This window comes from Myotis nattereri, assembly GCF_964212035.1.
Source record: "Myotis nattereri genome assembly, chromosome: 18".
NCBI lineage: Eukaryota > Metazoa > Chordata > Mammalia > Chiroptera > Vespertilionidae > Myotis > Myotis nattereri.
Genome location: NC_138093.1, coordinates 23,129,900 through 23,148,197, shown reverse-complemented (window position 1 = coordinate 23,148,197; position 18,298 = coordinate 23,129,900). Strand labels below are relative to the sequence as shown.

The 18,298-nt window shown below is 36.0% G+C and overlaps 1 protein-coding gene across 1 annotated transcript in view; it reads right to left on the bottom strand.

Moving 5' to 3' along the window:
• Positions 1-1,758: 1,758 nt before the first annotated feature.
• XPR1 (xenotropic and polytropic retrovirus receptor 1) overlaps positions 1,759-18,298 on the bottom strand; it is a 102,046-nt gene continuing 85,506 nt past the window's right edge. Inside the window, exons 12-15 of the mRNA XM_081111800.1 lie at positions 14,217-14,383; positions 10,388-10,527; positions 4,779-5,000; positions 1,759-2,250 (exon numbers count right to left, since the gene is read on the bottom strand). Coding sequence (XP_080967926.1) covers positions 2,190-2,250; positions 4,779-5,000; positions 10,388-10,527; positions 14,217-14,383 — 590 coding nt within the window. The 3' untranslated portion in view covers positions 1,759-2,189. The remainder of the gene's footprint in view (positions 2,251-4,778; positions 5,001-10,387; positions 10,528-14,216; positions 14,384-18,298) is intronic.

Sequence of the window (18,298 nt, the reverse complement as noted above, 5' to 3'; positions counted from 1 at the left end):
TTCAGTATTAATTACTGCTATTTCTTGACAGACCAGTGATATTTCCCCCATACTTTTAAAGTACAAAAACAATAGTTAGGAAAAAATAATGCAACCTTTAATCTATTATGGGGCACTAACTCGTTATCACTGATTACCATAAATGATTCAATTTATTTAAACTAAAAAAAAATCAGTAATTAAACTTTTCTTCTTCAGTTTTGGGACAAGAAATGCTTGGCAAAACACACAAAAAAAGCAATAAAAACCACAAAGCTGTATGATTTTTCGGAAGAAAAAAGTATTTGGATTCAGAAAGGGAACATTTTCAGAATCAAGATGGAAGAAAGTACTTTAAAAAGAAACTATTGTCAGTTAATTGATAGAATTTTGCTAGTAAGAATAACATTAATATAATCTATTGAAATTATGACAGGGATGAGTGAAGACTTGTGATGCATGGGAGAAGAGCTGATGATAAAAGGGGTATATCAAGGGGGCAGTAAACATGTTTTTTAGACTAAGTAAGCAATAATAGCTGCCCTTCCATTCATTTGTCCTTTTGTCTAAAATTAGACTGAAAACAATATAAGTAATTTAATTTCACAAATCCAATGATGTTGAATCTTCACCTGGATCTGGAAAGACAGGAGGATTAAAACACATTTTACTTTTCCTGGTATTTATGTTAATTGTGTTAGATAATGAAATGCTATATTTAATGCTAACCAAATTCAAGAGTAAAATCCTTTATAGTTTTTGGGCTTATTTGGGTTAAGTTTAGGAACATAGGAAAGAAATTAGACAAAGTGCAAATGGACATTGTGAACAGACCATGACAGTCTGAATTGTCTAGTAATATACTTTTTGTGTATGACCAAGCTTAGACCCTTAAAATTTTACAAGTGAGTTTTCTATCAAGGAGGGCATACAACCCAATGTTCATCCTTTAAAACTGCTGGGAGAAATGGCTGCCAAGGTCTGTTTTATCAGCATAATGTGAAAGAGGAAGGATAATTTGTTCTATGCTCTCAAAAATATGGTTTCCCCAAGACAGACTTACTCTGATCACATTCAGGCTAATGGAAGTGAGCCCAGAAGAAAAGCTATCCAATGAGGGTGTAGAGACCCTGAAATAGCTTTGTCTTCTAATTCAGAGTTAGTAAAGGCTATACAAGGCTATACTTCAATTACCTTACATGCTGAAGCTTAATTAGGCGTAACTTTAGTTGTTATGGTTGGAATATGGGAAAATGTATTCCACATCTGCTCCTCAAAGAAAAAAAAAGTATCAGACCTCTTAAATTTTAACCGGTTGTGTGAAAGTGTGCGGATGTTTTGTTATGAGAGACATGCTCAGAATTCTAAAGCAGCAGCGACTTAAGAAAATTAGTAATGAAGCTTTGGCTTAAAATTAAAAAGAAAGAAAAGAAAGTCAAACGGGTGCAAGTTGTCCCATGAAAGAGGTATTGTGGACTAAACCCTCATAAATGCTGTCCAACGTTAGTTTCCCCCGTCTTCTTTCACTGTTATCACCTTCATTGCACAGGAGTTAGATCATTCTTTTATGATTAAGTTTCATAAATAATGAGAAAACTATATGTAACAAATACATCATATTTCCCACCCACCCAGCAACCCTCCCCAAAATAAGAAAAGTTACATCAAATTAAAAAGTAGCTTCATGAATGAAGGTACTGCTCTAAGTTGCACTTTCCCTGCAAGTGCGGCCAGTGCTTTTGCGCTGGGTATGAAGGAAAGGAAAAAATTCTCCACATAAACTGACGAAAAATTTAAAAACTAATGTCCGGTTTCAACCAGTCAAAACCGGGCCAAGCAGAAGCCAAGGTAACTCAGTACCGTCCCATCACAGGGTCCTTGCAGTGCCTGTTCATCCTGATAGGTTTCTGTGTCCTTGTGATTGTAAACAATCCATTTGATACTATGTTTTTGTTCCTTAAAATGTCCTCTGATTGGCAAAATGAAGTAAATATTTGTTTTAAAAATAGAAAATGAAAATTAACCCAGAATAAAAGAAAAGAAACACAGTGAGCTTGTTTGGAGTCCATAGGATCCGATCTGGAAGAGCTCAGAAAATGTGTTATGTATCTTCTCCTGTTTTCGGCTGGAAAGGTACTAGAGGTTGCGTTGGTCGAGGAAAGAATTGTAGAGTAGGAAAACCAAGGATGTTCATCTAGACTTCAGAGGATTCAAGTGTTAGCTTCATCATCTGTGTCTTCTATCAGTACCTTAGTGTCACGAGTCTTGGTTCTAGTGGTAATAAGGGGAAAAAGAAGACTTAGTCCATTACTAAAATACAAACACATCCACAGTATCAGATCCACTTCCAAAATACCACCATTAAGAATAGATCCTAAACAGGCACTATCTACTGTACCAGAGAGACTATTCCTGAAGTTTTATCTTCAATTGCAGCTATTATTGGAAAAATACTAGGAAACTAGATTGCAACCAGAGGAAGGTAATAAGAACAATGGCAGGTCATGTGCAACAGAGAGTAGTATTCTGTAATAAGAAGATCTGAGTTTGATTTTATTATGTATCTCTTTAACCTCTTGGAGTGCCAATTTTCATCTGTAAAGAAGTAATAATGCATGTTACCCATACTACTACTCTCACCTCATGGAGATAATGTGAATATCAAGTAAGAAAATGGATATAAAAAGCACCAGTAAAGCATTCAACAAATATTAAGAATTATGATGAAGATGGCAGAAATAATACTATTTGAGGTATTCATGAAAAACCAGGGGAGTTAGCCTGCAGAAGACAAGACCTAAAGAGAGGCATGACAGTTGTTTTCAGTTGACAAATGATCCTAATTGGGCTCTCAGATAACAGTCTCTTTGGAAAAGAAACACAGTGAGCTTGTTTGGAGTCCATAGGATCTGATTTGGAAGAGCTCAGAAAATGTGTTATTGGCTAGAAAGTTACTAGAGGTTGCGTTGGTCGAGGAAAGAATTGTAGAGTAGGAAAACCAAGGATGTTCATCTAGACTTCAGAAGATTCAAGTGTTAGCTTCATCATCTGTGTCTTCTATCAATACCTTAGGTTGTGTTGTTAAAGGCTGCACGAGTCACAAAGCACTCAAATTCAGATCTTATTTTAGATTCACTGCTCTCTCCTTGAACAGAACCTACTCTATTGTTTTAAAAATCTTCCTCTGGTTGCAATCTAGTATTCCAGTATTTTCCCATGAACACCTAAGTTGAACATAATCTATTGCCAAAGAGCTTCCTTATTTTTGAGACAGAAATAGTGTATGTTTAGATTGCCCTCTGCTGGCAACTAACAAGGATTAGATTTTCAAATTTAGGAGCTCAATGAGATAATCCCTACAGCATTGTCTTCCTGTCCTTTGTGGCATTTATCTAGGAGACCCCACCAACCCCTATACCTCCTTCTCCTGCTTCTTCAAAACTCTGCTTCCTTGCTATAATAGTATCATGCTTTGTTTTGAAGTTCTTCTTACTGACCCTGACCATTCCTTTTCTGCCCTTTTCATTTATTTTTTTTCTCTTGCCTGCATTTGTTCCCTAAGACTCAGTTCTTTGCTCTATTCTTTTCTCTACATTTTTCTCTTCAGAGAGTTTTCAAATTCTATCTAAAACTTGGGCAATTTCTACTCTGCTCCCCACTATTTATAGGTTATCACTACAACCTCCTATTTTTATTTATCTTTGGTGCCTTTTAAAACATCTGCCCTAGCCAGTTTGGCTCAGTGAATAGAGCGTCGGCCTGTGGACTGAAGGGTCCCAAGTTTGATTCTGGTCATGGGCACATGCCCGGCTTGTGGGCTCAATCTCTCCCTCTCCCTTCCTTTCTGAAATCAATAAAAAAATATTTTTGAAAAATATATATTGCAGTGACATTAAAACTTACGAAACTATTACTTTCAGGGTGTCATTCTTCTTTGAAAAAATTCTGTGACTCCTTCCTGCCTACATGATCAAGCTTGCACTTTTGAGCCTTTTACAATCACATTTCATTTATTCAGTTATAATTTCTTACTATAGTTCTAGTCACATGGTGTTTTCCTCCCCCTCATTTCCAGCCTTATGTCTTTACTGTGCCTCTGCCCTATTCAAACACTCCCTTATCCTTTAGAAAATTGGTTATGCTCAACTTTAAGTCCCCTCTTTCATTCCAATCCATTGCAATATGTGTACTACCTCTAAATTTCAAACATAGCCACATTACATCCTACACTTATTGTTATTTTTAACAACACACTGATAAAATATACTATTGTATATACTACTGTAGGAAAATAAAATAGCTTATATTTATTAAGCTCTTTCTGTGAGGAAACTGGTCAAAATCCCATGTCACAACAAATTTAATCCACTCAGCCACCCTATGAGGGGGGGACCATATTATTCCCAATTTACAAATAAGAGTTAATATAAAGTAAGTAATTTGGCCAAGGTTACATAGATGGCAAGTGGCAGAGCCAGGATTCCTAGTTTGTAACTTGAAAATTATTTGTACACAAAACATACTGAAGAGTCATAAATTATTCTCCAACAAATTTTCTCCAGTGTAATTTTAACACCAAATTAGTGGGCATTAATTAATGTATTAATGCCATTTTATTCTATGTGCTCATTAAGACATGCTAGGTCCTATGAAATTGTTATGATTGCTGTTTTTTTGCAGGTAAAAATGGTTGAATGCCAGCAATTTCATTTGAGTCACCATAACTTATTTATTTAAATATTATCCAGTGCTTAGAACCTGAAGAAAATTTGTCTCACAGAAGTGGAAGCCATACGTACTGAGAAGCAAGGCGAGGCCGGCGCAGGGATATGCTCTGGCTGTTCTTCCACGACCGGTTCTTCTGGCGGTTTCGTACTCCATCATCCTGGTCCATCATCTGCTCTAGAAGTGTCTGATCATCTGCATTCAGAGGGGCCACAGAGATGTCCCGCACAGCACGGAATTCACCACAGTTATTCAGATGTTCATTCTCCAGGCGGAAGAAGTTCCACACAAATCGCCTTAGCAAAATGGAGTAGGCAAATGGAAATGTAAACACACTATAACCTGTAAACCTTCCAGTATATCAAGTGTCTATTCATAGAAGCAAAAAAAACAAGGAACTAAGGGCTAGAACATTAAAATAAAATAGAAAAAGATGTCATGATAAGGGGGGTAGAAGAGTAAGAATGAAATAGGCAAAGGGAAGGGACATGGAATCCAGTTTCAGAGTACTCATTCTTCCACTTTATTGAACATACATTTATTGAGTGCCTACAACATGACAGGAAAAGGCAGTGAACGTGACAGACTAAGCCTCTGCCCTTGTGGGGTGTGACTTCTAGTGGCAGAGACATCATAATCGGTTAATGGTAAGTGCGCTAAAGAAACTAAAGCTGGCAAGGAGATAGAACACGTTTCTCTGAAGAGATGGCATCTAGCAGAAACCGGAATGATGCAAGGAAGCAAGTCAGGAAAATCCTGAAGAAAAGGAAGAAGACAGAGGAAATAGAAAGTATAAGGCTCCAAGTTAGAAAGGCCTTTGGTATGCTGGAACAGAAGGTGGTCAGTGAGGCTGGAGTGGAATAGGGAGGGTAAAATGGCAGGAGATGAAATTGGCAAGGTAGAAAAGGGCCTGACCCACAGAGGGTCTTATATATCATAGTAAAGAGTTTAGATTTTAAGGGTAATAGAAAACAAGAAGAGTTCTGAGCAGAAGAACGATGTGATTTGTGTGTGTTTGTTTTTTTAAAAAAAGATCATTCTAGTTGCTACACTGTGAACAGATCAGAGAGAGGTAAGAACAGCTGAAGGAAGACCAGTTAGAAGCTATTGCAGTAATCCAGGAGAGATGGAGACTTGGACTAAAGCGATGAGAAGCAGGCACTAGGATTTACGAAGATGGAGCTACAAAACTTACTGGGATGTGAGTGGTTTCATTTTTTTGGTCTCAGGAAATGGTAACACCATTTATAAGAGATCCAGATTGTTCCTATTAGGCTAGAACAGCAGTCGCAAACCTTTCTGACCTCAGAGACCACCAGTAGTCTGTGGATCACCGATTGGCGACTGCTGGGCTAGAGCCATTAGGTGTCCAAGGGGGAAATTCAGTACCTGGGTGGACATAAGTCTGCAGTTCAAGGGAGAGTCAGGGCTGGAGATAACAAAAGGAGAGTATTTCCTTTTGGAAATACTTAGGAATGGGCTTAGGAATAATATAAGTGGAGGAGAGACAAGGGCAGAGGATTAAACCCTGGAGCATTCCAGCATTTACAATTTAGGAAGGGGAAGAACCAGTAAAGGAGTTGAGAGGGAATAGCTAGTGAGACAGAAGAGTGTATTTTCTGAGAAATCAAGTGAAGAAAGTACTTTGCTGAGTTGTAAAATAAGTAGAGTACGGGTCATCTCTCCTGGACTTTGGATTTAGCAAAGTAGAAAGGCCATATGTACTAGGAGCACAGATTCTGGGAGAGATGGACTAGATTCTAATCATGGCTCCACCACTTCCTAGGCATAATGCTTGCATGAGTTATTGAACCCATGCTTCAGTGTTGCTAGTAAAATGGACAGTAACAATACTTACTTCATAAAATTATTGTGAGGATTCAGTAAGTTAACATATGCAAAGGGCTTGGAACAGTGCCAGGTATATAACAGGCAATATTTAAGTGCTTGCTATTATTATAGACTAGAGGCCTGGTGCACAATTTCATGCATGGGTGGGGTCCCTTGGCCTGGCCGGCAATTGAAGCCTATTGGGGGCTGGTCGGCCGGGGGGAGGGACCGCAGGTGGTTGGCCTGCCAGCAGGGACGGGATGGGCCACAGGAGGTTGGCTGTGGGAGCACACTGACCACCAGGGAGCAGCTCCTGCATTGAGCATCTTCCCCCCGGTGGTCAGTGCACATCATAGCGACTGGTCGACAGGTTGTTCTGGTCGTTCTGTTGTAACAGAATGACCTGTTGACCAGTCACTAGGATGTGCTTAGGCTTTTATATATATTGATTATTTTAAAAAGTGATTCAGTATGAGTACTGGGGGGAAAAGAATTGAGTTGAATTAAAGGGCATCTAGGGGAGGAGTGAAAGAATAGAAATAGCAAGCACAGACATCTCTTATTTTGGTCTAAAGGAGAGCAAAAAATGGGCAGTTGGAAGAGGAAAGTAGATTCAAAGGAGGTTTTTTGCTTTTGCTTTAAATGGTCGATAGAACAATCTAATTGTATTAAGCAAAAAATCTTTTAAAAAAATAAAATAGTCAAGAATGAAAAAGTGAGTTTTTTTTTTTAACTAAAAGATTTAATTTATAAAGCAGCATACGTGAAAGAGAAAGAAGTGGGTGGGGGAGATCTTGGTAGTGATGAACACCTAGACATTTGGGAAGGTGAAGAAATGCTAACAAATGGTTTACAGAAAGCACTGACAGCAGCAAATACACTGTTTCCAGATTCAATCTTTATCTTTCAGGTTTACCTTTGTTTCTAGGTTCTATCTTATTTTATCAGGCCATCCTGACTCAGAGGAATATTATATACCTGGTCTGAAAATACCTTTATTTCACCTCCATTTATGAAAGGTATTTTCACTGGGTAGAGTTCTAGATAGGCAGTATTTTCTTTCAGCATACTTGACTGTATTAGCATATAGTCTGCTGTAGGAGTTGAGATTCATTCCCCCCCGTCCCCCATATGGATCTAGTTGACTCGATATCATTATTACAAAACTTTTTTCCCACTGTTATTTAGCCACCTTTATCATAAATTAGGTAGTGTCAATGCATGTGTGGATGTTCCTGGGACTTCCTATTCTGTTCCAGTGGACACTGTCTATTCTTTCACCAACACCAGACATTGTCTCAATTACTGTAACTATATAATAAGTCTTGATGTTTGAGAGTATAAGTCCTTTAACTTCATTCTTTTCAGGATGTTCTTGGATATTCTTGATTCTTAGTATTTCCATATAAATTATAGAACTGGCTTTTCAATTTTCACACACATACATCTTTCATTACATTTATTCCTAGATATTTGGTATATTCTGATGCTATTCAAAGTGGTATGGTTTTTAAATTTTTCATTTTCTAGTTGTTTGTGACTGTTTTTATAGAACACCACTAATTTACATTTATATCAACCTTGTATTCAGGGACACCGCTATATTAATTTTAATAGCATATTTATACATTCTTTTGAATTTTCTACATATGCAATCATGTCACTGGTAAATAATTATAGTTATATTTTTCCCTTTCTAATCCTTATACCTCTCAGCCTCATTGCACTAGCTATATACTTATATGTATAATGTTAAATGGTGACAATAGGCATACTCATTTCTGATCTCAAGGGAGAGCTTACAGTGTTTTACCATTAAATACGATTTTGTTTGTTTTTTATAATCTGTTTTTTTCATAAACAGGTATTGACTTATTTCAATGACACTTTCTACATATATTGAGGGTTTTCCCTCTTTATTAGTGTGGTGTTACACAGACTGATTTTTAAATGTTAAATGATTCTAAATTTTAAGTCTTACATTCTTAGAATGAACCTAACTTGGTTGTGATGTATTATCCTTTGTATATATTGTTGGATTCATTAGGTAATATTCAGGATTTCTGAATCTCTGTATATGAGATAGACTGGTCTTTCCTGAAATGTCCTTGTAGGTTTAGATATCAAAGTCATGATGGCTGCATAAAGTGAACTTGGAAGCGCTCCTTTTATTGCCTCTTTTCCCTGGAAGAATTTCCTGTAAAACTGATATTTCCTACTCATATATTTGGAAGAATTCTCTGGGCCTGTAGTTTTCTTTGTGGGGAAGTTTTCAATATGAATTTAATTTCTGTAATAGATATAAGCCTATCTAATTTTCTATTTCTTTTTTAATTGGTTTTGGTAAATTGTGCTTTTTGAGGAATTTGTCTATTTCATTTATATTTTAAAGTCCATTGGTATAAAATTACTCAATATCGTTTTGTGCTTTTAAAAAAATCTTTAGTATTTTTGACATTTGTAATTTGTGCTTGCTTTGTTTTGCTTGATCAGTCACATTTAGACACTGTGTCAATTTTATTAGTCTTTTTTATTACATATTTTTTATTGATTAGAGAGGAAGGGAGCGGGAGAGATAGAAACATCAATGACGAGAGTGAATCATTGATTGGCTGCCTCCTGCACGCCCTCTACTGGAGATTGAGCCCACAATCTGGGCATGTGCCCTTGACTGGACTCAAACCTGGGACCCCCTTCAGTTTGTAGGCCAATTCTCTATCCTCCGAGCCAAACCAGTTCTTTTTAAAGAACTCTGGCTTTGTTAATTTTTTTCTATTGAACGTTTATTTTCTACTTTTTATACTTCCTTCTACTTTCTTTTGGGTTTGATTTTCTGTTTTTAAATTTTTCTAATTTTTTGAGCTGTATGCTTTTCTAATATATACATTTAAGGCTACACATGAGCTTCTAAGCATGGCTTTAGCTGTAGTCCACATTTTCTTTTCTCATATTTTCAATTTCATTCTGTTCAAGATATTTTTCTAAATTTCCACTGCAATTTCCACTTTGACCCATTAAACATGTACTGCTTAATTTCTAAATATTTGGGAATTTTCAGTTATCTTTTGTGACTTTACTCCTTTAAAATTTCCTTTATGCCCCAGCATATGGTTAATTTTGTTAAATGTTCTACATGCACGTAAAATAATGTATATTTAGTATTTGTTATATGCAGTGTTCTGCATATGTCAATAGGTCAAGGTGGTTAACTGACTACTTGTTCATTACTGAGAAAAGTGTGTTAAAATCTTCCTCTACAATTATAAATTTACCTATTTCTACTTTTTAAAAATGTCATATTTTTAAGCTATATTTTTAGGCATATACACATTTGAACTGGCTATCTATATCATAACTGAATCTCAAATCTCTACTTCAGCAAATTTCTTTAATGCAAAATTGGCTTTGGTGTTCTGCTTATACTGGAGTGCCTGCTTTCACTTAGATTTGGGGCTATCTTGTTAGATCATTGATGTTTTTAGGAAGATTTAAAATATTATCCAGCATTTTTTGTTTCCAATGAGAAAATTGGGCTGAACAACCAAGACTGACAAATTGCAAAAAATGATTCTCAAAGGATTTTCATTTTAATTTCTAAGAGTTTTTACTTCCCAAATGTTACTCACGACTCTTCCAATAGAGCCCAATTCTAAAAAAGCTTGTGTCATCATCAGTAGTTATTTAACTTTGTAAAAATTAATCTTAGTCCTATAGAATTTTCCAACTTGGAGGCAGATAACATTGAGAAAATTTGTGAAATTTAAGCTTTTCAAGTATAAGTTTTAATAAATGTTAATTCGGACATCTCTTATGTACAAAGAATCCTTGATAAACTTTTCAGTAGTTTGCTTACCGGAATACCTCAAGGGGAGCAAAGACAGTAGCTATGATGTCCCCAATATGAGGAAACGTAGTCATGGAGGTAACTGAGAGTTGAATAGTCCAAGCAAAGCGCAGTATCACATCCTCTATGATGGCACAGTAGTAATAGGCCTGAGAAATAATAAGCAAATTGAGTATACCTACCATCATGTTTCTCACAAATAAACACACCTATCACAGCAACGAGACACATACACCTTGCCAACAAGCACAGGTTCAGGAAGAAAAAGAGTTTTATTCTATTTTATATTTTTAAAAGATTTCACAAATTTAATTTCTTTTCTTAAAGGGTGCAATATCCAAAATGAAATTTAACTGAATTTCAGTAATCATTTAACAAATATATATTCATCCCCATATTGTATACCAGGCTCTCTTCTGGACCTCAGGAATAGAAGCCAGATGAGATCCTCAATCTGAATGAGATGACATTCTAATATGTACTTGATATGCTAATGACACAACAGCTATTTGAAAAGATTTAAATTTGTTAACTGTGCTATTTGTACTTTCTTCTTATTTATTTTTTTTAAATTGATTTTAGAGAAAAGAAGGGAGAGAGAGGGAGAGACAGAGAAACATCTACGAGAGAAACCAGCCGGCTGTCTCCTACAGGGGCCCACAATCTGGGTATGTGCCCTGACTGGGACTCACACCTGCCAATTTTTGGTGTATGGGATGGGATGATGCTACAACCAACCAAGTCACACCAGCCAGGGTATGCACTTTCATTTTCAAATTGCTTTACCCTATATTTGAAGAAGATGGAAGTAGGCTTGAATTTCACAAACATGGCTGAAGTTAAATAATGTTCCATTTTTACATGAGGAAAACAGCACTCGACTAACCAACTGTTTCAGGTACTAATACCCAGTAATAAGGAGTCCAGTTTTAGCTACAGAAGTCTGTACACACTGCCAAAAGACCAGAACCATAATTCATGGATTCACTCATTATTACTATCCTAACAATTAGCTCTTTAAATAACAAAGTGCTTCCTGGGACTGGGTGTGGTGCTCAATATTATTCACTGTTAATCCCTAGGAACTGATTTTAAGGTTCAGAGCCATGTTCTTAATTTTTAAATGAAGCTCCACTGGTCTCCACAAATAGTTTCTTCCCTTTTCAAGTAGAATGAATAAATCCAAAATTTACCATTTTAAAATTGAAAGAGATGTGGCAAATTTGCAAATTATTATGTAGAAAAGCATATATTTTATTTTCTAGGGTCATGCAAATATGTAATAGTAAACTGATTAAAAGATTCTATTCACTAATTTTATTACATAGAAACCAGTAAGTTATAACTATTTAAAAGGAGGAATGGATTAACATTTACATAAAGAGACGAACAGTTCATCTATGCAATCAGCATAATAAATAAATGTATTATTCTATCTCTCAGTAAGGTAAGAACACTAGAAGGAGCAAAAGGCCACATTCATTTGGTGGGCAACAAAGGACCATTTTTACCTGAGCTCATGTCTGCTCTCTGACTTGTGCTTACCATAACTGATTTTCTTTTCAAAGGAGATTTATGGAGATATGTCTAACATCTTGGTCCTATAGTCTAAGTTTGTACCTTGGAATTATTGCTACAGCTTACATAAAAAAAGATCAGTGTCAACGAATATCTCCTCTTCTGCCTTCATTTGCTTATCTGGTTACACTACATATCATCATTTTTATAGCCACTCTCCTAACATTTATCTTAAATTCTCACACTTGAAAACAGCCTTCCCTATTCCCAACTGAATATTACACATTCACACACTTTCCACAGTACCATTTTGAAGTACTGGTGACATTTTGACATAGTATAAATATTAGTGACCTAATCTATACTTCCCTCCTCATCACAGAATTTTAGAATTAGGAAAAGATCAAGCGATAACCTGCAGTGGTCGGCAAACTACAGCTCGCGAGCCACAATCGGCTCTTTGGCCCCTTGAGTGTGGCTCTTTCACAAAATACCGACTTCTGCGCATGGGCCACGAAGTTTCAATTGCACTGTACATGCGCACCTGCACGTAATATTTTGTGGAAGAGCCACACTCAAGGGGCCAAAGAGCCGCATGTGGCTCGAGAGCCGCAGTTTGCCGACCACTGACCGAGAGCAGTGCTGGCGAACCTATGACACGCGTGTCAGAGGTGACACGCGAACTCATTTTTTTGGTTGATTTTTCTTTGTTAAATGGCATTTAAATATCCTATATAATAAAAGGGTAATATGCAAACTAACCCTAACAGCAGAACAACTGGGAATGACTGGTCACTATGACACACACTGACCACCAGGGGGCAGATGCTCAATGCAGGAGCTGCCCTCTGGTGGTCAGTGAGCTCCCACATGGAGGAGCTCTGCTCAGCCACAAGCCAGGCTGATGGCTGCCAGTACAGCGGTGGTGGCGGGAGCCTCTCCTGCCTCCTTAGCAGCGCTAAGAATGTCTGACTGCAGCTTAAGTCTGCTCCCCGCTGGCAAGTGGACATCCCCCGAGGGCTGCCGGGCTGCCAGAGGAATGTCTCATTGCCAGCTTAGGCCCAATCCCCTGGGGAGCAGGCCTCAGCCAGCAGATGGTCATCCCCCGAGGGGCCCCAGACTGTGAGAGGGCACAGGCCGGGCTGAGGGAACCCCCACCCCGAGTGCACAAATTTTTGTGCACTGGGCCTCTAGTATAAAATAAATATCAAAAATATAAATCTTTGTTTTACTATGGTTGCAAATATCAAAAAATTTCTATATGTGACACAGCACCAGAGTTAAGTTAGGGTTTTTCAAAATGCTGACACGCTGAGCTCAAAAGGTTCGCCATCACTGACCTAGAGTAACACCCTGCCTTATAGAAGATAATACACTGCAGTCTGGGTGCCTAAAAGTTATATAGCTAGTTAGAGAGTGAGCTTGGATTAGAATTCACTTATCAGGATTCCCAGTTCATTGTTTAATTTCTTTTCAATATCTGAATAAAGATACTCTTGATCTTTTGATTTTTTAATTCAGCCTCACACATTTTCATTCATACATAGGTAAACCCTAAAATAATTCCTGAGGAATTATCCATATATTTCGGGTTGAACTGGCACCTTAACAAAGGTTGGTTGAAATAAATAAAAGAAACTTTATTGATGCACCAAGCACTCAGGCACTCCCTTTCCTGTGCTTTCACAGTACTGTCAGTCAAGTATTTATACATTCATTCCACAAACATTAAGTCTACTATATACCAGGAACTATGCAGAGCAGTGAGGGATATGGATACTTAACCAAATAATACAATGTGATCACTGCTACAGTGAAGTTTGTATAGCATAAAATGGGATTAGGATGAATAGCTAAATATGCTTAGCTTAGAGAAGTAAAGAAAGGCTTCTTAGAGAAAATAAAACTAAAACTGACTTTTAAAAGGGAGGAACAGGAGTTTGGTAGGCAAAGGGGAGAGAGGGCATTTGAGTGGAGGGAATTGCATGCTCAAAAATAAATCATAAATTATAGTAAGCTATTTGTTCCTCTATTTTAGTCTTTATTACATGGTATTGCAATCTGTTTACTTATTGGTTTATAATATAGTCCATGGCCTCTTTAAAAACCAGAATTTTACTGTTTTCATTTTTTACAGTGCTTAGCATATAGTAAGCACCTTGATACATTTTTGATAACCAAATCAGTATTTTTTAGTCAACAGCTGTTTTTATAATTACATTAGGTTGGGATTTGGTATATATTGCATGGGATTTAGCTGGTGGTACACCTGAGGTTTTGTTTGTTTGTTTTCTTAAACAAACACAAACATTGTACATACTTTTTGGGGGTATACAATCTCTTCCCGAAGAAAGGTGTTTTCTCCTGCATTCTTATCAAAGAGACCCCAGTCCATCTTCAGATCCCAGATGAGAGTATAGCAGGAACTGATGACATAAAAGACAATCCACAGGTAAAAGAATACTCTGGTGTCTGAGTGATCTTGTTCTGAAGAAAGAAAAGGGAAAGGAAAAATTACTCAATTCAAGTAAATTCTTCATTAAATAAAACTAAAGAATATATTCTTTATACAGCTCCATAAAGGATGTAAGATTTTAAACAAATCCTCCTAGTAGGATTATTGTTGCACAAAGGTTAAATTAAAAAATCTGATTTTCCTGAAGTCCAAAAAGTAATCATCAAAGACTTGTAAGAGTCATAAACTTTGTACAAATGTGCATTTGGAATTTTGGAGATTCTATGTCAAATACATAAAAATCTAAATAATTGCAATGGAGGTTTTTAATATTACAAAAGATGTTATTTTAATTTTTGCCATCAGGTGGCAGCTTAGGGTCAAAGATGAAAAAATTTATGACATACCACTTAACAAGGAATGCACTGCATTTGCGTCAAAAAATTTCTTGGATTGTTTTTACTTTAGAATAATATTACCTTCAGACACTTAGATCTTGTCAATACTTACTGTGATAACAATGAGATAATTTTCTAGATAAAATGCCAGAAAGTAACCAACTGATGAGCAATTTATTCTTAACATGTATACAAGCAAATTTCTTTCAAGCCACAAAGCAAATCATATTTTGCTTCTTACAGAGATATTTACTGATACGAAGGCCCAATGTGACTTTATGCTGGGAATAATATAAAGTGCACTAAATCCAAATAATAAAAATAATTTGCAAATATAGTTATGCAATTTAGTCTTTTTTTAGTCTTAAGTGCTTCATATGTTCTCTAATGAAATTATCTGTTAAGTTCGAGAGTCATCATGGTATTATTTGTGTTCTTTAGGTGCAGGTATAGGCATATAACTAGTAGTATGGTCCTGAATCATCAGGGGAAAAGAGACAAAACATCTAATTCAAAAGGTTTAAATTTTGGTTAGTTTCACAAAGGCACAGAAAGTAAATAATGTATAATGCACTATCCACAATTCTTTCTATTAAAGTAAATAAAGGTTTATTAATCATTTTCAGGTATTAAAGTGTTAAGTACAATATGATTCAAAGACACTTTGGCCATTTATAATCTAGTAAGTGAAACAACCATTTGTTACTGATGATAAATTTGAGCTCAAAATGAATTATAAACAAAGTACTATGAGAACATCAAGGAGAATTTGAATGTTTCCAACAGTAGGAAATCAGAGGAAGTAGCATTTGAGTTATTTCTAGAAGGATAAATAAATAGTACTACAAAAGTCAGGCAGATGAGGCAAGGCCATTCAAGGCTAAAGGAAGATAATGAAAGTGCAAGGTGTGTTTGAGAAGCTGCAAATAATCTAAACGTAGTGTGGATGAAACACAGAAGGCGTAGGGCAGCGGTTCTCAACCTGTGGGTCACGACTCCTTTGGCGGTCGATTGACCCTTTCACAGGGGTCGCCTAAGACCATCCTGCACATCAGATATTTACATTACGATTCAGAACAGTAACAACATTACAGTTATGAAGTAGCAACGAAAATAATTTTATTGTTGGGTCACAACATGAGGAACTGTATTTAAAGGGCCAGAAGGTTGAGAACCACTGGTGTAGGGGATGGGTATGACTTGAAATGAGGCAGGAAAAGATATTTTGTATCTAACTATGGAATGCCTTTTTGGACCTTAGGATCAGAACTATATTTTAGAAAAATAACTGTTTGGCAGGATGCTTGCATCAGAATTAGTTAGTTGGTTAAAAAACACACACACAGATATCTCAGAGCTCCAGTGTTGTGTTGTCAGTTTGTACCAGCTCATGAGAATCAATTGTTAAATTTTCAAAAACTTTCTAAGTTTGGTTGGTAAACACAGTCATTATTAAAAATTAAATTACATAAACTTGCAATTAGTTATATTAAAAACAAAGGTAATAAAAACTCAAAATTCGTCACTTCTTAATCATCTTACTAAATTTTGCTATTATTATTTTTAGGTTATATATTTAGTTTACCAAATGATGGGAACACTATACAATGTTATATATCTTTTCTCAACATTCAATGTTATCATCTTAATAGCTTGAAACTGGCTATGGTGGAAGTATTTATACCATGGAAATTACCAAGCACTGCATATAAGTCGCGCCCCCACCCGCTCCCACCAGAGAGCTGCTTTATTAAATATACAGCAGCACAAACTATCAGTTTCTCCTGGGAAGTCAGTGGTAGGAAAAAGAAACAATTATTTTTTAAAATAGCCCACAAGCGATTCTAGTGAACAAACTTGGATTAAAAAAATACATTTTCAGGTTTAAATTACTTCCACAAAAACTTTTTTTCATCAAAAGCAATGTGGTTGAATATTTATACTACAACATTGTGTAATATTAATCATCAACCTAAATGCCTAACAAAACTTTTTTTTTATTTAGGTGTAGTTGGATGTGTTCTGACATACCTGTTTGCCTCATTCTATTGATAGAGAGGTCTAGCTTAGTAATGTAATTCAATTATTAGCATCATGGTTGCATTTTTTAAAAAATCCTATCACTCATCTACTATGATTTGCAAAGAATAAAGCAAACTTAGCAACTTAACAAAATTCACGCTCTTCTCATATTTTCAAAACCAGATCAACACAAAGAGATTAAGACAAGCAATTTAGCCTTAACTGGTTTGGCTCAGTGGATAGAGCGTTGGCCTGCAGACTGAAGGGTCCCAGGTTCGATTCTGGTCAGGGGCATGTACCTTGGTTGCGGGCACATCCCCAGTGGGGAGTGTGCAGGAGGCAGCTGATCGATGTTTCTCTCTCATCGATATTTCTAACTCTCTATCCCTATCCCTTCCTCTCTGTAAAAAATCAATAAAATATATATTTAAAAAAAAAAACAGACAGGCAATTTAGTTGTAAATTATAATACAGTATTTGCAACTTTTTTTAAATTGAACGCTTACCATGTGTCAAGTGTTTTACATATAATATCTCATTTACTTTAGACAACAATTTTGTTTGCTAGAAAAAGTAATGAATTGAGAATACAGTAAAAGATACATGCATCAAGAAGTAACAAAATGAGCATTTCTCAAATAAGTATAAGTAATATCAAGTCTTATTAATGAAAGCTGATTTTCTTTACTAATTACTGAAATCACTGAGTTCAAATTATTGTATAAAAGGAGATTATTGGGGAAATGTAAAAGCAATGTGCTAATTTTCTTTAATTTCTCTTAGATTTTTAATTATAAGCCCTATCCTTACAGTATAATTCTTAAAATGGTACAATGAGTCAAATGCCTCCCTCCTTTCTAAGACTATATTATTTCTATGAAATATACACAAGGACTTACTTTAAAAAAAACACAAATATTTTAACAAAGTATTTTGTAATAACTAATGTTTTATCTTATGAACTTCTTCAAACGATGATTAACATACACCTGATCTACATATGCTAGGATAAGAGCTGGTCTCTTTTGAATTATTACCCTTATTTGATCTTTCCCATCTCCCAAATGAGGAGTGCTTCCCCCCTGAAATCATCTGCCTTCATTGGTATTCAGAAGCTGTACTGGAAAAATATTATCACTTTAGGCAAGCAATTATATCTAATTCTCTCTTGGCTAACTTTGGTAGCCTACTTTAATGATGTTCAGAATCACAGAAAAATCAAGTCATTGCTATTCTACCCCTGAGCTTCTATTACACACCTGCCATGTTAGAAGCATAATTCACACTAGACATATTTATGGTAATGACATCTACTGAATCTAAAACAAAGAAAAATAAGGTTCTTAGAGTTTTGTACCCACAGCCATCATAGGAACGGTAAAGCAAAATAATTTGCTAGGAAAAGTGCTAAGAAAGAAAACAGAAAAATTACACATGGAAGTCACTCTAAACCATGCTTCAGGGTGGATATTTTAAAAGTAAAAAAATTGGCAATGTGTGAAGAGAAAGTGAACAGTATTATTTTCA